Source organism: Anarrhichthys ocellatus, unplaced genomic scaffold (genome assembly GCF_004355925.1).
Source record: "Anarrhichthys ocellatus isolate YVR2014 unplaced genomic scaffold, GSC_Weel_1.0 scaffold17, whole genome shotgun sequence".
In the NCBI taxonomy this organism is placed as follows: domain Eukaryota; kingdom Metazoa; phylum Chordata; class Actinopteri; order Perciformes; family Anarhichadidae; genus Anarrhichthys; species Anarrhichthys ocellatus.
The window spans coordinates 3367614-3393839 of record NW_022280047.1 but is presented as its reverse complement, the minus strand read 5'-3'; the positions used below and the strand labels follow the sequence as shown (position 1 = coordinate 3393839).

Below are 26226 nucleotides of genomic sequence, written 5' to 3'. Positions count from 1 at the left end.
TCTCTCTCTCTCTCTCTCTCTCTCTCTCTCTCTCTCTCTCTCTCTCATGAAATAAGAGTAGGAGACATTAGAGCACATCCAGCAGCCAGACTTGAATGCCTGACACGGGTTCAAAAATGCTTTCTGTGTGTGCGTGTAGGCCCGTACCCTCTCCACAAACACACTCATACTCATCTCACCACAGGTCAGGGCATTTCTGTGAATATGTCCAACAGTTGGAGGTCTATTAGAAGCAGCTGGCTAAGCTGCATGGTTTTGGGCCCTGCCTTCTTCGTCTGCGCGGACCCTTCCTAACCAGTTTCTGGTCTAACGTGCAGGCTCATGTTGAAGTCTGTTGTTTACTCTGTTTTTTTTTTATTTTAAAGAAAGAGGTTATAGTGGTGAAGGGGAAAGTGGTGGGCAGAACATTTGCATGATGTTTGAAATGATGACGATGGTGTTGAAATATTTCTGCCGCGATATTTGTGAAATAATGTGTAGTGGTTATCATGCAGCAAGTATAACCTTGCTTTGTAAAGACGGAGTGATTAAAGATGCTCTATCGGTCCATCGATTGGTGCCAGGTGCTCGGAGGTCTATAGGTGCACAGTACGTGAAAGGCCTGTTGTGTTGCTGTGAAAAAGCTATTTTTATTTTTGTTTGTACACAGTTTTTTAAATTTATGTTTGTATAATTTTGTTAGCAGTGTTAGTTATTACACAAATTTGCTTTTAAATGATTTCAAGCTGATTTACTCCAGTCCTTTTTATGTGGGCATTGTCGAGCGCTCTCACAAGCTGCACACCAGAAGAGGGAGCGGTTTACAGTTTCTCTCAATAGCACGATTTTTAAAACGGGGCTCGTCTTGTCAAAACACGACACACAATCAGATTCGATTTTGTCACCGTATGGCGCACACACGGTTCATCTGGACACCGATTTGTTAGAGTGAGGTACATGAATATATTGACCAAACACAAAGTGTTGTGTTGCACAATGATATTGATTCTCTCCACATTGTGACAGCAATCAATGCATCAATGTATTTCCAAGGGTTCCATGCCTCTTGTCATGCTGTCTGATATTTCTAAAACCCCCGTTGGGCTAAAAGCAAATATCAGGTGCATCACCTAAAACATGTTTGGACACACTATTTAAAACAACAACTTGTTTTTATGTGCTTTCTTTGCAGTGCACCTACATTTTATATGCGACTCCTTTGCAAAAAGAAGTCAGATTGTATAGAAGTCCATGTTAAAATGACTCTACTTCCCGATTTATACCCTCAGTGAACATTGTTAACCAAGTGTATGATCTCAATCTCTAGTTTCAAGTCTTCTTCAATACAGCATGATGTTCATTTATTAAATTAGGGTCCCATTTAGAGTAAAATAGACCATAAGGCAGGGCTTGCTTTAGGGGTGGTTAACTTGTGATTGACAGGTCGCTACCATGGCGTTGTTCCGCCTGGGAGTTGTCCTTGTTTTTGTCTTACAACTAAAACCCTTTTACAGTGTGTTTACACTTCGTGAAAGTTAATTGTAACAACTTGGTTGCCTGAAAATGTCTTTATCAGCTTTTGATTGTAATTAGTTTCCACTTCATATAACTTCTGGTTGCAAAAAACAAAGGCTGGAGACGGCTAAAATGCAGAGAAGACTACTCGTTCTGCTTTAATGCATAAATTTCACAATTTTTCTCTCAATTGTGTACTTTCATCTTGGACAGCCCTGAAGTGGCACAGTGTAGGAGCCTTCGCTAAAGGGCCAATTGCAATGTCTTTGTAAAAATCTTTTTAGAGCGTCTGACTCCCTCGGAGGAGCTCTTTCCTGGTTGTTTTTACCTTCAGTGAGACGTCTGCCAGCACTCTCTGTCTGCCCTGCACTTCATTTCCTGTAGCCTGAAGCACTTAACTCCACTCAGGCGGCCACCACGGCTTTCTGATATTACCGGAATGTTGACAGAAGCATGGAGGGACACAAAGAAAGAGAAAGATTGAAGGCTAATGTTAAATATCCTAACCCTTTGCTGCAGGCCAACACACCCCTATTGTAACGAAAGTGTGTGTGTGCGCACCTGTTTCTAACAGATTGAGGTCGACCGCTCATCGAGGGTTGTGAGTGAGGAGGTGGTCCATCAAAGCCATAACCCCATTCAAGGGTTCCCTCAATGTTTTGCATTTATGTCTGTGCACGGATGTATGCACTTGTATAATCGTGTTAATGAATGCGAGTGAGTGTTTCAATACCTACTTCCCACCCTTTAAGGTAAACATCCACACACTCCAGAGGACAATCTCTATTTTGCTTTTCAAGTTTTTCTGGATGTTAAGTAAATAGCCTCGGTGGTATTTGTTAACGTAATGTGTATGTATGCCTAAGGTCCAATGTAGGTTCAGGTTCAATGTATTTTCCTTCTCGTAAAACATTTCCAGAGCCCTAATATTTCTCATCTCATTGTGCGCATGCTCCTTTGCTCCATAGTGAAACCATTTTGTTCTTCATCACAAAACCTCAAAAATATATAATTGCATTTTTAGAGATATAGTGTAACGATATCAAAGATGATAATAGTGATTTCTGAAATACTGGACTAGTGCAATACTGTCTCTTTGCTCAATAAATGCATCTAGGCACTGGATCATTTATCTTGAGGGATCTCAAACGTAGCAAAGTCAGCTGTACTCCTAATTACCTTGTCATAATCTTCAAAAGTACTACAAAACACGAGTATCCTAACTTCTCTGTACTTCAGCTCTGAAATGTATAACTTTAAAGAACTGTGCCCTAGATTTCTGTCCATTAGAAATACAAGTGAAGCTGTTATTTATTGTTCGACATAACAACTTCAAATCTTCATTGTCTTACAAGCATCAGGGCACCCAGAGAAACACTGCCATAGCAAATGTGTCTGAATGAGCTCACCTGTCCTCACAAAACACAACTTTGACCTCAGTGTCCCCAGACACATACAGTATATAGAAAAAGGTAAATGAGTGTCCCCCAGCTGTCCAGAGAGAGGGTGAGCGTGTGATGCAGAGACAGAGCAATCATTCCACAGTATTTCTGCTTTTTCTTTGGAGGAACCCCTCAATAAACTTGGGCTTGCAACATCAATCTGTGTGTGTGTGCATGCTTTTCTTCTGCAGCTATAGAAGGGTGCTAACACAGACATGATGTGACCTCTCACCCCATAACCTGTTTTTTTTTTTGTTTTTTTCCCTCTTTGGCTTCAACCTCACACCATCACCCCATCTACTCCTATGACCTCCTCCTCCCTCTCCTGACGGCTCCCTTTTTGCACAAACACAGATGATCAATAGAGAATTGAGGAAATATGGGAGAGGCATGGTGCTGGCAATGGGGGTGCCAAGTCAAGGTGTGTGTGTGTGTGTGCGTGTGTGTGTGTGTGTGTGTGTGTGTGTGTGTGTGTGGGGCAGAGGTAGTGGGAGGACGTTTGACCACAGAGGCCTTAAATGTTTACCAAGGGACCCCAGGAGACCTGGGCTGAGCCTCCCTCTTTTCTGATTGGCTGAGGCGGTCTTCCCGCGAGTCTGAGAGCCTGCAATTGGCAGAGAGGAGGAGAGGAATGGGGGAGAAACATGCACGAGATGGAGATGAAGCACCAGCCATGCCAGGGCTTTCACAGAAGCTTTCACATGAGTGAGGGGCTGAGACTAATGTTGGGATTAGCATGAGGCCACATGTCGGAGTGGAGGGACCGCTTGGCCCCCTGTTATAGTACTTTAGTTTCTCGACCGATTAAAGAATGTTAGACTCTGAAAGAAAAGACAATGTAAAGGAAAAAGAGGAGCAGAGAACTTAACCCGTCAAAAATAAAAAAGCTGGTTTGAAAGTGCTCATCAGAGGGCTGTTAAATTCACCCTGATCATAGGGCTTTTGATGAGTGGAGAGATGTTTTTAATCAGGATTCCAGACTGACAGATTATCAAAACTGAAGGGAAAGTGTCTGACGGGATCTTATGAGCAATAATTGATTGTAAATGGAGCATTTTAGGCAGGCCAGATTCACCCGCTTCAATGAATTCTTGCATTGTATGACTTGGCTCTTTATAGCCTCTGACACTTGGAATACACACACACACACACACACACACACACACACACACTTGTGACTGCACGTTTATGTTGATGGACTGAACTGGGACATGTTTTACACTGTGTATGTTGTAGAATATACTAACAAGTCCAGTCTTGCAAACTACAAGTAGCAAACTTGAATTTTGCAAAGATTTTGAGATTCTTGTCTTTATGTTCTTGGTTTCTAGTTTTTGTTGTACTATCTTCTAATCTGTAGTAAATCTAATCCAGAAAAAAGTAATGGAAGGTGTTCTGATTTGAAATAGCTGCCAGTACTTTGATGTGTGCTGTTATACGAACGCTCATATGAACTTTGCTCATATATTCTTTTTATTTTTTTGCCTCTAGGTCTGGCAACGCTCTATCCAAGCTTGTCGGTCTTTAAAAAGAAATGTGCCTGAGCTGGCCACATTGCTCAGTAGTTGTCACTCTGTATGTCAGAATGTTGTGAAATAGTCACTTGCCTTACTATTTCTAGGCACGGCAAACACTTTTCCCCATTAAAAAAAAACAAAGAAGAATTTCTTATGCCAAAATACGGCCACAGTTGCCCTGAGAAACATAGCCTCTACGTTTGGGTTTGCTGGCTGCGGAGACAGAGCTGTAAATAGCCACGGGTGTGGACAGAAAGTTTGGGCTATATTTAGAGGTTGGACTTGAGAGTTGGCAACACCAACTTATTGACCAGGAAGAGTTTTTCTATATAACAGACCGTATACATTATTTTAGTTGTAGGTAGATGGCCTGGGTGAGAGAGGCAGTCACCACATTTCTGTCTGAAAGGTTTTGTTGGAATTTTCAAGTCTAGTTTCTAGAGGAGGAGTCAATGTTCCTATTGCCGTGGTACAAAGACGTCTTGCTAGATTCTCACAGCATGTGATGATTGGACACCAAATGTCACTACTACTATTCGGTAATGTGGAAGTGATTTGGCGTTGGATATGAGCTGCTATAATCAGTATATGTTTGTGTTAACAGTGGATCAAATTACTTTGTGTGAGGGTGTCACAAGTAGTGATGACACACGGATGGTTATCGTATGACTCTGCGGTTCCCCTCAGCTCGATGGAGCATTTTAGCGTCTTTCATTGTTTTGGTTATACGGCCTCCATTCAGTCTTGCTTTGGTTAACTCTCACCGCTCACATCTATTGTTTCTGGAAGCAGCAGCAGTGTAAACTCTCTGCGCAGCACCAATTGGCAGACAAACAAAGTTCAGGACCAGCTGGTGAACATGTTTGAGTATTAAGCAGCTAAAAAGTCAGATGTTTCCCTCAGAAAGCAGTGAAGACCAAAACAGGGTTAAAAGAAGGGTGAATATTTGACTTTTCATGTGTTTAGGAACATGACTGAATGATAATGTTGCCCCATATCTCCTGGATGTGTAGATAAGCAACGGTTTCCTAACAATTCCCCCCCATATCATGAACAGTATAAGAAGTGGCCGTCGCCATCTTGGTTGTGACACGAGAGTACAACCAAATGCTGAACAAGACTTGTAGGCAACCAAGATGTGACAATTAACTTCCGTGAACTGAAAACACACCTTGAAAGGTTTAAAGTTGTAAGACAAAAACACGGACAACTCCCAGACCTGACAATGCCAAGTGACATGTCAGTCCCAAGGTAGCCCCGCCCTAAAGCATACACTGCTTTATTTTGTATTTTACTCCAAATGGACCATAATTTACTAAATGAACATCACGCTGTCTTGAAGCAGGCTTGAAACTAGCGATTGAGACCACAAACTCATGTTTACAATGTTTACTGAGGTAATAATCAAGAGAGTAGTGGAGTCATTTTCTCATAGACTTCTATCCAATCAGAGGAGTAGACTGCTGATGACCATTTGAGATTATGCAAGTTTAAGGCACTTCCGCATAGGCTTCACTTTTCAGACCTGGAGGTTGCCGCCTGCCCCATATCAACTTAAAAGGTGATAATGTGTCAGTGTTGTGTTTACATCTTGTTTCTGCTGCCCCCAAGTGGCCATAAAAATCAATGCGGGTTTAATATTACCAACATGTGGTGTTACGCTTATGCAGTGTTATTAATCACTGTTCATAAACCAGAGTAGTGTAACGTGGACTTGAGTAATGTTTCAAAATATTAGACTTGGCCTCGGAGGAACAGCAGGTACAATTATAACAATTTAAATTACCCTGATATTTAATTCACACCCAGTTGGCGTTATGAGGGGTCACTTTTTGCTTCTCTCTCAAATCACTCTTCCTGCTGTCATTTCTAAACCTACAGTATATATTAATGTCTGGTAGGGAAATCATGGCTAATGACAAAATAATTAAAAATGGGTTTCACTTCGAGAAATGTTTTATAAGAAATGACAAATGGAGAGAAAATGTTTCGAGGAGATTACACAAACGAATAACACTTACTGCTTACATCCAACCTACACATGCTGCAGCACCAACCGGGCATGATAATTAGTTATTCCCTGTCCCGTGTTAGGTTTCACATACACCAGCTGAAAATAAATGGCAGTGGCACCCACTCACAATTTAATGCTCACTGGGCAGAGAGCAAGAAAGAGAGAAAAAAAAAAAAGGGAGTGAGACCGAAAGTAGTGAGGGAAGGAGGCGTTTTTTCACATGGGCATGTCATCATGGAGTTCAACTGATAATTATAGTCACTGTGTCTCTGTCCCTCTCTCATTCTCCCCTCTGTCTCTCTCTCCAGCATCATGGCTGTCTTGTCCTCCTCCTCCAATCTCCTGCTCCTTCTCCTCATGTCCTCCCTGGATTGGCTGTCCACTCCGGGATCTGCATTTCTCATGGGCCGGCACCGCGTGATGTCACCAGGTATAGGTTTACTGTTTGTTTTGTTTTTTTACTGCTTTTCTTTGGGACAAATATACAGAAGAAACAGATTGATGCAAGACAAAAATCATCCTTCAGCTTATTTAAGCTCTCTCTAATGCAGCTCATCAAACATTAACAAATGTGATTCAGCTGTTTGTGCGCAGCACGCTGTTGACACCCGTTATCGCGTCTTATGTCGGATATCAGTTGCAGCACACTGTGTTTGCTCAGATACATGAGGAAAGGTTCACCGTTGAGCAAACGCCGCTCTTTCCTGGTTTGGCTCGTCAAACAGCCTGGTGATCAATAGTGCTTGGGTAAATATATACGGTCGGAGCTTCTCTGTCAAAGTCCAGGGACAGGACGACGCAGGATGTTCAGCCAGCCAATCCAGCTGTCACTGAACCATTTGAAATAATTAGGTGAAAGAATGCTGCGGCTGAGAAAACAGGCCAAACAAGCAGATTGCATATGATTTACAACTTGAAATCCCCTAAAGCAACAGGCCAAGATGGATGTCTTTTCCTTTTAATTTTCAATCACATAACAGACTGAGGGTTGTGGTGATTTGGCATCTTCCTCTAATGTTTGACGCCACTGCAGCTGGAATTTGGCGAAAGTGCGCAGCCCTGCCAGAAATAATCTCTCTGCTAGAACAGCGTGATTTGCAGAAATCCTCACAGCCAAGATTAAACTCCCAAGAATGGATCAATTCTGCTGTTGACTTTGCTAAAAACCTGTCTCCAACCTTTAAAACGTTGCTGTGTGGCTGTTTGGTTCTGCTACGTCTGCATTATTTGCACTTTTGACAGCAACCATTTTCAATGAAAACCTTTGTTTTTCATGGACCTGGTCCAGTTTGCTTAATGCTATATGTGAACGATTCCTACCTACAAATCCAAAGAGTGTAAAATTAGGCTATGGATTGTTTTATGTATTTAAAATGAGGAATTGGTCATTTTTGGTAAGGATTACATAAAAAAAAAAAAAGTAATTAGCCGCTTATCCACATGCCCTTGGCACATCGATTAGATAAAATCACACATAAAATAGAGCTGAAACAATTCATCCATGATATGACAGAATATCAATGTCTATTGAGATAATCCATATATCAATAAATCATTCATCAAGTAAAAATGAAAAATGTGTCCTGGTAACAACATATTTAAACATATTTAAATGTGTTGATTAGTTGGAACTTTTGAAAAGAAAATGTTTTTTCACTTTCCTTACTTTTTCTTTTTTGATTTTCTCAGAGCTTGGCTAAGCTTCACTCAGTTCCAGTTACATTCGTTTTGCATGCAATTCAAGGTACCGCAAACATTTGGCAACGCAATAAAAGTCGTCGGTAAATAATACATTTTGGCAAGTCGCTGTCCTCCCAGTGTATTCTTAGGTGCGTGGGCATCTGCTCGTTGCGATTAATAAGCGAGCCAGACAGCGTTAGACAGAGACCTGAGAAATCTCCAAACCATCTCTGCCCGTCTGGCTGCTGCAGCACCTGTTGCCAGAATGGAGAGCACGCACGTTACCTGGAGGAATCTTGGCTGTGGGATACATGCTCTGACGGAGGCTTCTATGCACTTGATCCCCGGCTCCTCCGGTCCACATGTCAAAGTGTCCTTGAGCGAGACCCTGAACCCAAAAGTTGCTCCCCGGGCTCTTTACAGCAGCCCAATGCTTTGGATGGGTTAAATGCAGTTGTCAGATTTCATGTATGTACCTGTATCTTTGTGATAACTGAAATAAAGTTTTAGCACTGGGTTCCTGCACATGTACTCGGCACGTGTGAAGGATTTCTCTGTACCCTTCATTTGCATCTGTACTGCCGATGATCCCTTTTTAATTCGATGCACAGTAGATGACATTGAAAGCTTTTTCTGGTGCATGGGTCAAACAAACAGGACTTTCTTTTCCAGGAGACCGCTGTTCGTGTCCCGTTTGTCACGTCAGTAGTCACGTGAGTTGTTACTTACATGGGTCGCTAATCAAAAGACTTGTTTTGTCACTCTCGTATATGCGAGTCGTTTGTCAGTCAAGTAAACGTCAACCACGATCTTTTCCGAAAACTAACTAAATGGTTTTGTTGCGTAAACCCAACTTGTCCAAAACTGATTCTAGACCACTGACCAAGCGTTGGAATATTACGAGTTGGGATTGTGAATGTGTTGTCAAGGAAGCAAGAAAGGGTTGATTTTTGAATTTGTGATTGTGCCAAATTTTCATAACGTCCTTGAGCAGGACAATGAACTACTATCTATACCAGACAAATAGTTTGGCACTTCAGTACGGCTGCTCTTTTGTTTTGGGGGTTTAGTGAAAACCAGCTGGGAATATTACCACCGCCATGCACCGGCAAAGGCCAACTCATCTTGTCTTCTTCTGCCAAGTTAAGACGAGAGTCCACACCCTTCTTCTTCTCTGTTCTTTTAGAAGGCTTTATTGGGGAGAAAAGGCTGCCAGTATCAATGCTTTGTGTTATTGGATGCTTTTATGTATTTTAATTTTATATATTTTTATTTAAATGTAGTCCATTGTGCAATCTGCAGCTTTCTTAGCTGCATCTATCAGGGAATAAGGGAATGAGTCAAAGCTTCGCCGGTTGGGGAAAATAAATGACTCAGTGGACTGATGTGGCACAGAAGTTTGAGAGCATTGGTTCAATTATTGTGTGCGGTGAACATATTGTTCTTTCTGCTCTCCTGCTTTAAGTGCTTTTCCAAGCAAAAAAAAAAACATGCCAGGTATCAAAGCAGCCAAAGAAACATTGTCTCGGAGATTTTGGTTGTAAAACAACTCCTCTTCTTTGCCATTACCTTTTAAACCATGGACTGCAGTAATATCTGTATGAACACACTGTAAGCATTGCTATTTGGATCGAGTGATCATTGCTAAAGGTCATGTTGGCATTTTGACTGGAAATGAATAACTGAAAATGTTTTTTCGACGTGTATCATAAATTCGTGGTTACTGCTATGCTCTTTGGGCATTGGTTTTGAAAAACAGCTTGTGTTGGAGAGAGGAGAGTCTCGGTCAAGTGATTTTGGTGTTTAGTTGGGTGTAGCTGAGTGAGAATAACACCTCAGAATGAGTGTCCTGATACAATACTCCAACGGACATGCGACGACATGTGAAAACTAGAGCCACAGTTACAAAATGTGTGTAGAATAGAGGCAGCCAGTCATATCCTAGTTAATTATTGAAATATTTTGTTGATCTTCACACATTAAAAAAAAGTGTGATTTCAACACAGCTACCCCTGATTACTGGTTAAGATTCCATGTTACAAATAAAGTCACTAATGTAGAACCGATGGGTCTGTTTGCGCTGTACTTTAAATCAATTTGCAATATCACACGGAGTTTTGAGCTCCACGTCTTTGCCCTTGGGCCTTTTGACTTTGTACTTGTTCACAGACTTCAGCAAATATCTTTATCTCTGCGGGTTTCAGCTACTTTTTCTGATAAGCTCTCAGACAAACCACAAATACGCAGATGAGGTTTTGACCTGTTTGCCTCCTTAAATCGTTACAATGGTCTCCATACGCGTCTTCCTCGACAACCATTTGAAACATCTGTAAACACAAAGCAGCCACTGATTGCATCAGCAAACGCATGCAGCCTGCGCCTTTCTCATACCAGTGTCAACTCCAACCTGACGCCTGCTTTCTACACTTTAAAACAACTCATCAATCTTGTTGAGTATCGGCGAGTAACCCTAAGCATTGTGATTAAAACCATTTTGCTGTTCCATTTGGGGATCTTAAAGAGCCTTCCTGAAATTCTGAGGGTTATTCTGTTTCTGCAGCATTTCTATGTCCGTTGTAGAGCCAGCCGCATAACAAGCCAAGAGTAGACGTTCGGAGACGCTCCCTATATATTTAAAGGCTTACCACAGTGATTATAGCCACTGGTAGTCGTTTGTCTTGATCTGTCCTCATGCATACACTGTTCTTATTTTAACAAAAGTGAGTTGAAAGGCTAAGTAAGGCTCATTAGCAGCAGGGCAGACTGAGGAGTATCATATAAACGGTTACAGAGAGTAATACTGTTATTTATTTAATATCTTTTTCTATGTGTAAAATATTTTGGTAAATGGTCCGACCGGTGTGATGTAGCTTGATATGCCTAATATCATAATTAACAAAAGATTTGCGAAATAAGAACAAGGAAATATATACAGTAGGCGTCACAAATAATCACTTAACTAATATCAAATTCTGATGGCAAGTACAGTCCCATTTTCTTAGAATATGAAAAATTAATCCCAGGAACACTTTTTCAGAAAGACAAAGTAAGTGAAAAATGACTCTTAATAGGTGATTTATTTGAGTGATGGAGGTGAGTGGAGCGGCGGCTACAGCTTAGAAACAATGTCAGGTTTTCGGCTCTCACTTGTAACAATTGCTACTGAGCCATTTTGACTCATTTCTGAAACGGGGATGTCCCACCTCAGTGTGAGGCCGCACAGTCGCCGGCTGAAATGAACATGTTGCTTTGTCCCAGTGTGAAAACGTCTGACACCGTGCTGAAGTGTCGAGGCCGGCAGAATGGAATAAACCAGAAAAAAAAGACGAGAGAGAAGGGTGGGGAGAGTGTGCCCTCAATATATGCAGGTGTCCAAGCTGGAAGACACCCCCGCTCATCTATATTTACTCTCACTTGGATGTAATATAACATAACTAAGCCAATACTGTGGGCTGTAATGGCATTAGGGGAGATTAACATCGTTAGTTCAGGCTAATAAATCGCTGGCGGAAGAAAAAGCTGACTGGGTCACTGCATGGTCAAACACATCAAATTGTCTCTGTAAGACTTCAAAGCTATGAACACTGATGGGAATGATGAGGATCAGATGGAGCGGCAACTCGTCGCTCTCTGGTCCCGAACTTAAAGAAGGAAGAAAAAAAGCCATAGGTCCTGTTGTGTAACTGGGAGGAAAGGCGGAACGTTTTCAAGGAACGGGACAATGGAACTTTGATATTCTCTGTCGGTTTTTGTTTTGAAGGTGTAAGTTCAGTGTGTGTCCGTGCACTCGTGTGTGAAACTGCTTGTGCATGTTGGTTATTTATATCACCTGTTTGTATCTTGTGGCAGCCTCTCACCTTTCTCCCCCTCTCTTGTGGCCCACTTATTGCTCTTTCTGGCTCTCTCGATGGCCTCTTGAATTAACCTCCACTCCTAAGCGGAGTCCAAGGAGCCCCGAAGAGGACCTGGGGAGAAAAAAATGTATGGGTTCTCCCGAGAAACGTTTGCGTGATATCTGAATTTGTAATCGTTCGACCGACTCGTTTATATGGCTGCCCCGGCCAACTTCAGCAGCGCAGTTGGCTGCCAGGAGAGGGTCGTCAGCTTGATTAAGCTCACCTTGGCCTTCCAGGCTATTAAAGCTGTGCCCTTCTGTGAACTCCGTCTCTCCCTTCCTACAGCTCACATCCACCCTGCATCACCTTCTTTTGAATTTGCACCTTCAACGCCTCCACACCACACATGGCACAAATCCCAGCACTGCTCATATTTGCTGACACTGCTGATCTACACACTTCATTGTTCATTAGCTTTATAAATGATGTTTGGATTGAAGTAAAACCTTGCGTAGACTCTGTTTTTGTCACATTCCCTGAGCTAGTTTGTGCCACAGACTAAAGATGAGACAATTAGCTAGCTAGCTCACCCCACGGTCCCTCTGCCTCACTCACTAGGAGAACTACTACTACTTTGCTGGGAGGAGAGTGGACAGCAACTCCAAAAAACTCCAACTTCAGTTAGTGCTGCAGCTCTAAGTTCAGCCAATGCAAATCCAAGCGCCGGGGGTCTGACCCCATACACTGCTAGACAGGTGAGACCCAAAACTGCCGCTGGCCACCCTCCCCCTGGCCACCGGCTCAATTGCGCTGGGGGAATTTAAGATGCTATAGCCGCTAACTGAAGCTCGTTCTCTAACAGCTACTGAAGCTCAGAAAAATAGCGATATGGGGAACTGAACCTGATGGATATACTGTTCATCAGACCACAAATGAGATTTAGCTAGCTAGCTGTGACGGGAGGTCAGTGTCTGACCCGGAAGTACTTTGACCTAATTTTGGGGGGTTTTTCGCAAACGTTTTTGCAACATCTTTACATATTTTTCTCTCAACCTTTGATCCCCCACCCCCCCCTCCCTCTTGTCCATTCCGGCATTCCGGGGCTTCATATGAGTCAGTACGGATGCATTTGTGATACAAAGTAAATTCTCCTAGTCTGTTCATTCTTTCTCTTTCTCATCATCCAAGACACATTCCCTGTGGAAGACGAGCAACGCCGTCTGCTGCACCCACATTAACACATCTGCTGGTGTGTGTTGCAGAAAAGAGCATGTGTGTGTATGAGCTGTGGTGCAGGGATATAATGTAGAACTCAGCATGTGTGAACTGACAGGCACTTTTACGAACAGTGTAAGTATGTGCTGTCAATACCTCCATCTGGTTAACAGAAACACACACACACACACAGACAGACTGGCATGGGTGCTGCGATGGCAGTCAGAACTACCAAATACGTTTACTTCAGTGTTCAAAGCGATGCCTGCCTGTTCTGGAGACATAAAGCAAGTGAATATTGCTTCTCTAAATACACAATGTTTGGGCTGAGATAACATCAAATAAGCACTTTATGTTATAGCTTTACCCTAAAAAGGTTACATTTTCCTGTTAGGGTTAAATTGAGACTTGCAGTGGCAATTCAGCTTCGTGTGCCTCGTAATTGTGTTTACGCTGTCAGTAGAGAGCAGAGTACGAGTTTTGAGTGAACTGACCTGAGGACAAGAGGTTCTACTGTTCAGCAGCCGTGTGTGTGTTCTCTTCAAGCGTAGGGCAATTCAAATCAATTACGTGCTAATGGCACAATGAAGAGACACTCAATGTCCATATAGCTAGGGTTTATGTGTCGGTCTATATGTGCTTTTTTTTGTGTTATTGTGCTATTTTTGACAGTGAGAAACACATAAAAGCACTTCCTAAAACCCAGTCACTAACTGTACATGTAGTCATAAAGTAAAAGATGATCAAACTGCAATGTATCAACGTATCCCCTACAATAAGAAAAATGCTAGATTTGCACATTCACTCTCTCTGACTGTTGCCATCTATCTGTTACTCTCTCTTCCTCCTGCTCCTCCTTACTGCACATCTCCTCTCTCCTTCGCAGCCTTTTGAAGAGTTATTAACCTCAACACTATAGCTTAAATCTGCAAATGAGCTGGAAAAGGTGATAATTCATAGCACAATAGCCTAGTTTCCATCCCGCTGCTCATGACAGTCGAGCATTTCCCAATACGGGAACTGATGAAGCCTGGTCGCACCTTTTCTCCCCGCAATTTTTAGTGCTGTTTGCCAGCTGGGGCAAGGGCTGGGAGAAGAGGGCTTTATTTAGGCTTTTTAGTGGATTTTAAACCTTAACGGCTAAAGCTGACATCGAGGTAGATAAGTGGTTTCCTAGCTCCCCTGTATGGACTGATGAAGACAGGATGTGAAGCTAAGAGCTGTTTATCAGTCTCAGACAAACACAGCCCTCAAGGGCCGACAGATATACAGACAGGATGAGCACACACACAATTAAGTTTCCCAGACGAAGGCTTTCAACGGCTGATCATTTAATGGCAGCTGGCAGGTACAGGCAGGATTTAGCTTTCCGTTACTGAAACTGGTTATGTATTAATACGTGTAGAAAATGGGGAACAAGCACCAAATTACTAATTCTATGCATGGCAGTTAATTAACGCATAGCTGTCAAGACTTTCCCCAGTGGCTTGTGAGCCAGTCACAACTTGAACAGTTTCAGTTTCTTTTTTCTTTTCTTTTCTTTTCTTCTTTTTACAGCAATACATGGGATTAAGCCTTATCATATCAGAGAAGAAGAGAGAGAGTATGACAGGATTAGAAAATGAGTGTGAAAGAGAGACACAGAGTAAGGGGAGAATTGGACACTTTCCAGGTGTTGCTGCACAACCTTTCACCTCTGACACACTTCAGAATGACTAACTTTAAACTTTTTTTTTTTTTTTCTTTAAAGGCTGTACCTTCTGACCTTTGCTAGCAGAGCCCCATTCTTTATGGAGAGGTTAACTTTCAAAACAATCGCTGTGTGCTTTAGAGTCTTCTCCACCTAGACTACAACAGCTATGCCTGCACATGAAACAAGTGCAAGCTGCCTGAAATGTTGCCTCACCACGAGACATATTTGAACCCAAAGACGTGCATGTCCAAGGTGTTATTTCACTTTTCATGTAAACTGTCCTGCTGTAGTTCTAAGCACTCCTTTGCATCCGGTGTCAGCAGAAAGCTCTTTGATGGTAGCAGCTGGAATTTGTTGGTTGGGGGAGGGGAGGCCCAGTTGAAATAGCAAAGCTCTGGGAACCAAGACAAAAGATGAAGGGAGGGAAGGTGGGTAAGGCGGAGGGAGTGTTGAGAGCTCCAGGCGTTGAAATGCAATGAATTATGAGGTTGCACTGGCATCAAATCGACAGTAAGCAAATTAATCGAAGCAATGGTGCAAATTCTGTGTGAATAAATGATGAGTATTTGCTGTCTGGGCTGCTGGGGGTTGGGCTTGTTTGTTCGGGCGTTTTGTTGCGGTGTCTGGTTAACTTGGGATGCATGCTAGTCGGTTGTGTGCAAATGTCGTATGCATTAACATGCTGGTAGCGTGTTTTTAACCCTTTTTTTTTCTCTTTTAAAGATTTAGCAGCGGTCCGTGAGTCTATGTGGAGATAATTATTGTTTAATGTCTATGAAATCAAGCGATCCCATGACAGCGCCATGCTGCATTTGCGAGGCATTGCTCCATCCAGTCTGTCTTTAATTTAATTCTGTGTTGTGAAGCCTGTTTATGTTCAGGGTCTGGTGTGTGATTTATGCTGCAGCCAGCGCTGGAGGAGAGCGAGTAGAATCGATGATACCTTCACGTGGCTTATTTATGATTGCAGCAAAACCCCGGGACTCTCGTGGATGAATGAGAAACTGGCCTCCGACCGGAGGGGGAGGTGGCATGGGGATTGGCGATGAGGAGCGACAGGGTGCAGAGGGAGAGAGATGGACAGGCCTGAGTCAGGGCCTCGGGGTGGGGCAGATGAGAAATTGAGTGAAATGTGAGTGGGTTAGATCTAAAGGTTGTAAAGGCACAGGGGCTGAGCTTTGGTGCAGCCTATAACTCTTGTCTTTCAACAATTGGTTTTTCTACTCACAGATTTTCATGGAGCTGGAATTGATTTTAGAGTAACACACGATGCAGACTGCAAGTTAGCCTAATCTCCCACCAGCAGAAAGTGTTTCCCCGCTGCAGGGCTATCATCTCATGGCGGCTGGCTACTACAGGAAACTCGTAACCTCCATCACTGAAAATTCATGATGCTACAATGCAATGTACGGTGTACGTCAAATTATGCTAACAGAGAGGAACACGGTATGCCCTTGTGTGTTGGAAAAATACTTCAAATATCATTTAGATTGGATTGCAGCTCGCCTGCTAGTGTGACAAAATTAGATTGCCGTCATGGTTTAAGGAGGAGTAGGGATAAACAGGTGATTGATCAGTCTGAGCTCTTCTGTTTATCCTGCCTCTGATCCTCTACCTTTCTTTGTATCGTTCTCTCGCTGCCTTTCAGCTCCCCTTGAACCTCATATCACAGAGTGCATATCGAGGGACCAGGTGACATTCCAGTGTTGGTGGAGTCCAGGCAACTTCCACAACCTGTCCTCCCCTGGATCGCTCAGACTCTTCTACATTAGGAAAGAGTGAGTGTGACAGCCGCAGTGCCTTCTTTACCGCAAGAAGTTCAACTCATTGTTTTTCATGTGGAACACTTTATGTATCTGTGTGTGCATATATGTGAGTTTAACGCAAAGTCCATGTCTTCCTTTGCTTCTTCTTCTTCTTCTCTTTCTTCTGTCATTGTTCCCCTCCTTCAGCTCGCCCACCAGTGAATGGAAAGAGTGTCCCGAGTATGTTCATTCAAATCAGGAGTGCTTCTTCGATGTCCCCTACACGTCCATTTGGATCACCTACTGCATGCAGCTTCGCAGCCAAAACAACATCACCTATTACAACGAGGAAGACTGTTTCCATGTGGAGAATATCGGTTAGTAAAAATATTTGTGCAATGTGCATGTATCCAGATTTTTGCAACGCGTCCAATGAATTAGGGTAATTCTACATCAATTCCACATCAATGTACACTCAACATTGTGAAACACGTTCTGTCAAAAACAATTCCTTTCCACCACGTGTGGAAGTAGATGCGCTGATCATTTTCACAGATTGCTGAGTGAATAATTCAAACAGCGAGAAACGTATGCCGCGGGGCGTCAGAAAATGGGCGCTGCTAGTATAATGGATCACCTGCACAGGCGGTTTCTAAGATATGGTGCTGCTTAAACCAGCAAATGTCACATGCTTGTCAATATCACAGTGTCAGATACGCAGTGTTTGCGCAGTAAATGTTTTGTCTGACCGGCCTTTATCTGACCAGGACTGTACAAAAGGCTGATAGATACTGTAGTATCACAAGACGTGTGTCATACAGTTGCTGATATCTCTTCGGCGGAGAAATGTTTGTTTATTAGCTCTCGTCGTGCGCGCACATTGATTATCACCGTGTCTTTGGTCCCCCGACCAGAGCCATCCATCAGGCCAAAAGTTCTATTGTATCGGACGAATTCCCATTAAATCGAATTACAATATTCAGTACATTTCCAATGTTCCCGCTGAGTTTTCCTCCTTCCTTACTCGTGCAACTCTTAGGCCAAAATGTGAAACCTTTACACAATATGTATTTTCATCTAACAGGCTAATTGCCATGAATTATTGGGGATACATCCTCTTAATTTTAGGGACCTTGTTGCTATACATCTAGTTTCACCCTCAAACCAATCTTTACATGTTTAGCCCCACAACTAGTAAGGCTTAGACAAGCATAGTCGTTAGTTAACATGTTCATTTAACGCTGTTGTACTGTGGAGTATCATGTATAAACAATGTATCCTCTATTTATGTATTTTATTTATGTTAGTCTATGTTTTAGCGATTTCAAACTGTTTTTTTATCCGTTCATATTTGGCACATCACACTAACACACATACAGCATAGGTGACCTCCACTCTACTGTAGATTTGTTCATCTACACATAATCAAGTGCATTCAAAGCCATCCATTGATTTACCATGTTCATAAACATGATATATGTAATTCCAAGTGTTTTCTCTCTGTTCAAACTGAACTTTTGTCCTTTCAGTACGTCCTGACCCACCAGTGTCTCTAAACTGGACCCTGCTCAATATAAGTCCCTCCGGGCTAAACTATGATGTCATGGTCAACTGGGAGCCCCCACCCTCTGCAGACGTCAAGGCAGGCTGGATGCGCATTGAATACGAGATCCAGTACAGACCGAGAAATACCACAAAATGGGAAGCAGTAAGTCTTCTCTTTACTTGCTCCTGAATGATCTCTCTTCCTCCTTTGCTTTTATTTTAATGCACACACACAAACACACAGTGGTAACACTTGGGAACACACACACCTTACAACTTTACAAAAGGCCTCTGTGCGCAGGCACAAGCTGACACATGCAAACACTCTTTAAAGTAAATTGTAGGTAGGTCATACAGGCACCGTGTCGTGTTTCCTTTCCCCTCCCCCTCCCCTGAACTTGTGTGGCTGAAATGCAGTGTAGCTCTGTTGGCAAGGCAGTGGAAGCCAGAGCAAGGCCCTCTGGGAAAACACAGCCTCTCTGAAGGAAGTAAAGGGAGGGATCTGTAGGTCAGAGGCCATGGGACCTTGCACAGGCTCGTATTCAGTGATGCGGGGCCAGCCAGTCTGACAAATGCAGCTTGGTAACTGTTTTAAAGCCCTCCATTATAACAGTATGTCCTCCGTTTAATGTATCTGAAATGCCTCAACAATTTCACTTTTGGAGAGGTCACTCTTATACTTACCAAAACTAAACCTAGACGTCTTCAGTCTTGATCAACAAAAAACTGAACCCTTTTCGGATTAATTAATATACCCAGCAAAATATATATATATACGTACTGTATGTATATATATATATATATATATTTTTTTTTTAAATACCTTATCTGTGTGTTTATTGTCTCTCTCTCTGTCTTCCTTCGTGTTTTTGTACATCAGTTGGAGATCCAGCCGCATTCCCAGCAGACAATCTTCGGCCTGCACACAGGAAAAGAGTACGAAGTGCACATCCGCTGCAGGATGCAGGCCTTCACCAAGTTTGGAGAGTTCAGCGACTCCATCTTCATTCAAGTGACGGAGGTTCCCAGCAAAGGTGAGATCAGCAATCAGTCATTTGGTAAAAATGTAATAAATAAATATCACCCACGGCTTCATTTGGGTCAGACAGACAGGGTGCACACATCATTGAACAAGGAACATTGTAGTTGTGGTGATGATGATGATGATGATGTTGGGTTCTGTTTCCTGCTGTCTTGTAGACTCTACTTTCCCGCTCACCCTGGTTCTAGTTTTCGGGATTGTGGGCATCCTCATACTCGTCATGCTTATTGTCGTCTCTCAGCAGCAAAGGTAGGAATGGACTCTCTCTCACTCTTTCATGCACGTATACCAATAGTGTCCAAACCATATTCAAACCTCGTTAACGATGGCAGTTACGACGGGGGAGGTGTTCGAAAAATCAGCAGCACACTGTGCAGCGTAGCTCTCAGCGTGGCACACACACACACACACACACACACACACACACACACACACGCACAAATAGTGTCAAGTGTGAACCGATTATCTTCATCATGTCCACCTCCTCTCTCCCCTCTCTCCGTTACAGATTGATGATGATTCTGTTGCCACCGGTTCCTGCCCCCAAAATCAAAGGCATCGATCCAGAGCTGTTAAAGGTACATATATGTCTGTGTTATTATTCTGCCTCATCTGGGATTTTTCTCACACATACTAGACCCTGACCTACACATATTGGCATACCATTGGCAGTCCTAAAGATACCAAGGATGCTGTATGTTTGTGGCAATTCAAAACTGCAAAATGTCACTTTTATTGGATTTATTGTATGCATTTATTTTACAAAACAAATATTGTCTTTTATATATATACAGTTGTGTGAAAAAGTGTTTGCCCCCTTCCTGATTTCTTATTTTTTTGCATGTTTGTCACACTTAAATGTTTCAGATCATCAAACAAATTTAAATATCAGACAAAGATAACACAAGTAAACACAAAATACAGTTTTTAAATGAAGGTTATTATTATTAAGGGGAAAAAAAAATCCAAACCTACATGGCCCTGTGTGAAAAAGTGATTGCCCCCCCCTGTTAAAACATAAATTAACTGTGGTTTATCAAAGTAATTGAGATCTATCAGTCTGGAAAAGGTTACAAAGCCATTTCTAAAGCTTTGGGACTCCAGCGAACCACAGCGAGAGCCATTATCCACAAATGGCGAAAACATGGAACAGTGGTGAACCTTCCCAGGAGTGGCCGGCCGACCAAAATTACCCCAAGAGCGCAGCGACGACTCATCCAAGAGGTCACAAAAGACCCCAGAACAAAATCCAAAGAACTGCAGGCCTCACTTGCCTCAATTAAGGTCAGTGTTCATGACTCCACCATAAGAAAGAGACTGGGCAAAAATGGCCTGCATGGCAGAGTTCCAAGACGAAAACCACTGCTGAGCAAAAAGAAAATAAAGGCTCATCTCAGTTTTGCCAGAAAACATCTTGATGATCCCCAAGACTTTTGGGAAAATACTCAAAAGTCTGTGGACTGACGAGACAAAAGTTGAACTTTTTGGAAGGTGTATGTCCCATTACATCTGGCGTAAACGTAACACGGCATTTCAGAAAAGGAACATCATACCAACAGTAAAATATGGTGGTGGTAGTGTGATGGTCTGGGGCTGTTTTGCTGCTTCAGGACCTGGAAGACTTGCTGTGGTAAATGGAACCATGAATTCTGCTGTCTACCAAAAAATCCTGAAGGAGAATGCCCGGCCATCTGTTCGTGACCTCAAGCTGAAGCACACTTGGGTTCTGCAGCAGGACAATGATCCAAAACACCTCTGAATGGCTTAAGAAAAACAAAATGAAGACTTTGGAGTGGCCTAGTCAAAGTCCCGACCTGAATCCGATTGAGATGCTGTGGCATGACCTTAAAAAGGCGGTTCATGCTCGAAAACCCTCCAATGTGGCTGAATTACAACAATTCTGCAAAGATGAGTGGGCCAAAATTCCTCTACAGCTCTGTAAAAGACTCATTGCCAGTTATCGCTTGATTGCAGTTGTTGCTGCTAAGTGTGGCCCAACCAGTTATTAGATTTAGGGGGCAATCACTTTTTCACACAGGGCCATGTAGGTTTGGATTTTTTTCCCCCTTAATAATAAAAACCTTCATTTAAAAACTGTATTTTGTGTTTAATTGTGTTATCTTTGTCTAATATTTAAATTTGTTTGATGATCTGAAACATTTAAGTGTGACAAACATGCAAAAAAATAAGAAATCAGGAAGGGGGCAAACACTTTTTCACACAACTGTGTATATATATATATATATATATATATATAATTTGTTTATTCAGTAAAGTGATTACATAAAGTGTTGTGTAACCACTGTTTGTTTATGTATTTATTTAGTTATTACGTTTCCATTGTAATTTTGATGAAAAACAGACACGGCAGGGCAACAGTTGGCTGAGGCATATTAGGCCCCGTAATCATCGCACCACCCACTGTTCCTCTCCCGATCATGGCCTGTTTATCATCTTTGTCAACTATCAAATAAAAGCATAAATAATTTCAAAGCAAACAGGCACTCTTGTTTTGCGTGTAAGTAAACAAGGACAGGCGTACCACCGAGGGGGTAATGCGATGTGAAGGGGGTCTTGGTTCAGCACTGTGTTGTGGGTGTGTTATTGACAGAGGATGTGGGATGCATTTAACAGGCAGCCTGTGTGCTCTTTACAAAACACCCTCACCCATGGACATCAGGAGGGGAAAGTACTTATAGGAATAAAGACAACAATAAGGCTGCTATTTCATGCTGAGACAAAGGTGAAACACAATGCGTCAGGGCCGGAGTAGGACTCATTGTTGTCCCGGGGGGGGATTCCATGCACAAAACAAAGCCATTCTACCTGCTTACTCTGGAGTTACAGGGTCATGTTTGGCACTTGGCACTGCCTCTTTTCCACTGCGAAATACGTCGGTAGCTTTTATGTGTCTTAAAAAGTGACTAAATGAGACAAAACCTCATAATGGCGACAAGTCCAGCTTCACAGATTAGATTAGATAAGGTTATCAAAATTAACAAAACGTGTAAGTATCATAAACGTTTGATTGCCACAGAGCTTTCTGCAGTAATCCCAAATCCAATGTAAAAATCACATTGGCTTTTTGTCCAAGGAACTAGTGCAACGCTAACTTCTGGGGGTGGCACTCGCCATCCCTTAATCACTCGCATTATAATGCTCCACACATGTATGCGTTATTTGAGTACAAATTTAAATGAAAATGCATTAATCCAATTTGCATTTTAAAGCAAAAATGGAAGAGCAGTTTGACATTTCATTTTTGAAGTTGTAGCCGGTGTACAGTGGACCATATTCAAATGAAAATGCAATATAAACAACTTATCTTTCCATTTGTGCGAGCAGTATTTAGTTCACACTTTTGCAGGTTTTTTTCTTACCATTTGAAAATGAAAACAGCATTTGACATTTCATTTCCAAAGACTTAACCATCTGCACTTGGGACAATATTCAAATATTAAATCAAAATTGAAAATTAAAATGCAATACAACCAACGTAGCCTAATTTTCCAATTATGCAAGCAGTATTTAAGTCACAATTAGAATAGATGAATAAGTCATTACATCCTGATTGCCACACACACATTAACATGCATATTTGTGTCCATGTAGAAAGGGAAGCTGGACGAGCTGAATTTTATCCTGAGTGGTGGAGGTATGGGTGGCCTACCCACTTATGCAACAGATTTCTACCAAGACGAGCCATGGGTGGAGTTCATCGAGGTGGATGCTGAGGATGCAGACACTGGGGAAAAGGAGGACAACCAGGGCTCAGACACCCAGAGGCTCCTGGACCTGTCTCAACCCGTCAGCCACCACATGAACATTGGGTTCTCCAATTCCGTCAGGTACTGCACACAGTCTCATGGACAGTAAAGGCTGTGTTTTCATGCTGCCAGATGTCTCTATATATGTGAAATCCTTTTGTTTCCCTCTCCCTCAGCTTCCCTGACGATGACTCAGGCCGGGCCAGCTGTTATGACCCAGATCAGCCCGACCAGGACACCCTAATGATGATGGCCACCCTGCTGCCGGGCCAACCCGAGGACGGAGAAGCCTCCCTCGATATCGTGAAAAGAGCCCCGGCTCCAGAAAGAGGCGAGAGGACCCTCGTCCATACCCAAACCGGAGGGCCCCGGACTTGGGTCAACACAGACTTCTATGCCCAAGTCAGCAATGTGATGCCCACCGGCGGCGTGGTGCTGTCTCCTGGCCAGCAACTCAGAATCCAGGAGGGCACCTCGGGTGCAGAGGAGGAGACGCATAAGAAGGGAAAAGAGCACAAAAGCAGCGAGGACAGTGAGGTAGACAAGGAGAAGGAGCTGCAGTTTCATCTGCTGGTAGTGGATCCTGAAGGAGGCAGCTACGCCGCAGAGAGCAACGCCCGGCAGATGGGCGCTCCCCCCGGCTCCCCCATGCCTGGCGAGGGTTATCAAACCATACACCCTCAGCCAGCGGAGACCAAACCTGCAGCCGCAGCAGAGGACAACCAATCCCCTTACATTCTTCCTGACTCTCCCCAATCCCAGTTCTTTGCCCGAGTTGCGGACTACACAGTGGTACAGGAGGTGGACAATCAGCACAGTCTGCTCCTCAACCCGCCTCCCCGCCAGTCTCCCCCTCCCTGCATGCCACAGCACCCCCTCAAAGCCCTACCCGCCATGCCCGTGGGATACATCACCCCAGACCTGCTGGGGAACCTGTCCCCGTGAAAATGACAATGCCATTAGGCCTTTTAAGTGTAAGACTGATTTACCAGGACGCCCCCTTGCAGTTAAAAGAGCCTGTTTCTGCCTGATTCCTGCTGGAAACCAAATAACTCGCAGCCCACAGTGTGGATGATTGAGTACAGGTGTTTGTTTTTCGGCGGTTGCCGAATGAGAGACGGGGAAAAGCTACCAAGCTACGTCAAATTATTTGGTGCAAAAGTAAACGCCACAAACCAAATGCACACTTTGCTCCATTTGTTTGACACATGCAGATAAAAGGCCGAGACTGTGACTTGACTTGATTAGCTCACCGCTAAACTGGATCATATTACACCTCTGGCTAATATTGTTAAGAGCAAAGGCATTGTTGAAGTCTTGATTACAGACAGATGTCAGTGTGTGATTTATCAGGAGGAGACGAGCACATTCTAGCCATGTTTTTTTTCGCACCGCACCGAGAAGAAGCCGCCGTCGATACCTCTTGCCGGCAGAGATGCTTTGCCGCTCAATTGTGGCTTATTTTTGTATTCTGATCCCCGTCGTGTCATCTTGTCAGTAGTTAAAGGAGAAATCCGCCCTAAAATACAGTGGAAAAAAACACTACTATGCAGTTTTACCTTGCATTCCTGGCTTCGTTTTGTTCAACGCTGTTCATATTTGCATGACGACCTGGCCAAATTTAGATGATATGGTGTCAAGATATTTTTCTCTATTTTTCTACAGCCACAATAGAGTTTTAATAGGAGAAATACTTTCAACAACTGAAAACAAACCATACAGTATAAATGCACAAACAGACATGAGTCATTGGGACAAAGCTATTTCATATATTTCCTTCCTTGGGGGGGGGTATTTAATGAAGGAAATCGCTAACTGAAGTAGAAGCGAAGGTGATGAATGAAAGGGAAATTTCACCATAAACGTATTTATGTAATGCATTGAATAATACAGACTGATTATACACATCCCAGCATGGAATTCCTCGTTCCATTTTTATTCTGACATGCATAGCGAGAACACGTCACTTTACAGCGCTGGATAGTCATTCTTTAAGAGGATTTGTTCATATTCATTCGCAGCTGGGAGCCGCTCAGCGCGCGCAAACAGCGCTGCAGTACACCGTGCACCAACAAGTGCCTTGCTCGAGGGCACATTGATATAGTTATTTAGCAGAAGGGAAGGGACACAGACACACCTGTTGTTGCATTTCATCCTGCGATAGCAGCAACCTCTACAACCAGCAGCCACTCGTAGTGACTTGACTGAAACCTCAATGAGCGCGCTCTCTCTCCCTGGGAGTTGTATTCTTCTCATGTTGCATTGCTATTGCGGGGACAGCAAGTTGAAAGACTGTGAAAGTATGTAATAGCTGGAGTAAGCTAACATTTTATACGTATTATCTGCCGAGTACGCAGGCTTAATAACTTGTGCCTATTGATAGTGTTATTAGCTTGCCATTGATGTGTGCTATGGCGTGCTTACGTAATTAGGATTTGTACATTTATGCATTATTGTACTATGTGTAGGTGAACTGATATGAAGCCTCTACTAAACTAAAAACCTGCACATGCACTAACACAGCTTACACACACGCTACATAAAAACGTTTGCCTTAATTGTTATTTAATTTTGCATCCCTGACATGGTCGTAAACAGGATGAGCTGAATTTTGTCAAAGGCAACCGCTGCATGGGTGAAAGGCAGCTAAACCCTAATTTGCTCATTTCCGATCACGCTCGTAAAACTGACCACAATTTCCAAAAACAGAAATGTCGATCAGGGGGGGTGATGACAGACTTTGAGTTCCACGTTCTGGATTGATAGAGCGACAAATACATAGATAAATAGTTCGTATTTTTTTTTTGCCAGAAAACCTGTAAGATGTGTGTAATTATGTATCGATTACTTTGCCCCCCCCATACTTTTCTTCGAACAACTAAAAACTTGGGCAGAATCTGTTGCTTAATCAATTATTTAGTCACATTAGATTGTGGCGCAAGCTGCCCTTGGTTCATTGACAATGCAAGCACTTTTTATAATAGCCTGTGTAGGTGAGTTGTTAGCAGGAGCGACTCCTTTTGTCAAGGTTCTCACCGTAAAGACTTCAACAATATGCCGACAAATATATATATATATATCTATAAACTGTGAACGTTAAAGAAATGTGCCATTTCTCTCTTTCTGTCCCTGTGTCTGTGTTCTGTTGTCGCTGCCTTGTGTTGAGGACACCAGCAAGTCAATGCTGTTGCAGAAATGTCTTAATATATTCACTAGTGCTGTAAAATTACAAGTGT

General features: G+C 42.9%; 1 protein-coding gene across 1 annotated transcript in view; it reads left to right on the top strand.

The window, feature by feature from the left end:
- The window catches only part of ghra (growth hormone receptor a), a 29191-nt gene extending 2971 nt beyond the window's left edge, over positions 1-26220 (top strand). The window contains exons 2-10 of the mRNA XM_031856300.1: positions 6776-6897; positions 16540-16669; positions 16844-17013; positions 18166-18344; positions 19062-19215; positions 19382-19472; positions 19732-19801; positions 22836-23071; positions 23167-26220. Of these exons, the coding sequence (XP_031712160.1) occupies positions 6780-6897; positions 16540-16669; positions 16844-17013; positions 18166-18344; positions 19062-19215; positions 19382-19472; positions 19732-19801; positions 22836-23071; positions 23167-23935 (1917 nt within the window). The 5' untranslated portion in view covers positions 6776-6779 and the 3' untranslated portion in view covers positions 23936-26220. The remainder of the gene's footprint in view (positions 1-6775; positions 6898-16539; positions 16670-16843; positions 17014-18165; positions 18345-19061; positions 19216-19381; positions 19473-19731; positions 19802-22835; positions 23072-23166) is intronic.
- Positions 26221-26226: the final 6 nt, after the last annotated feature.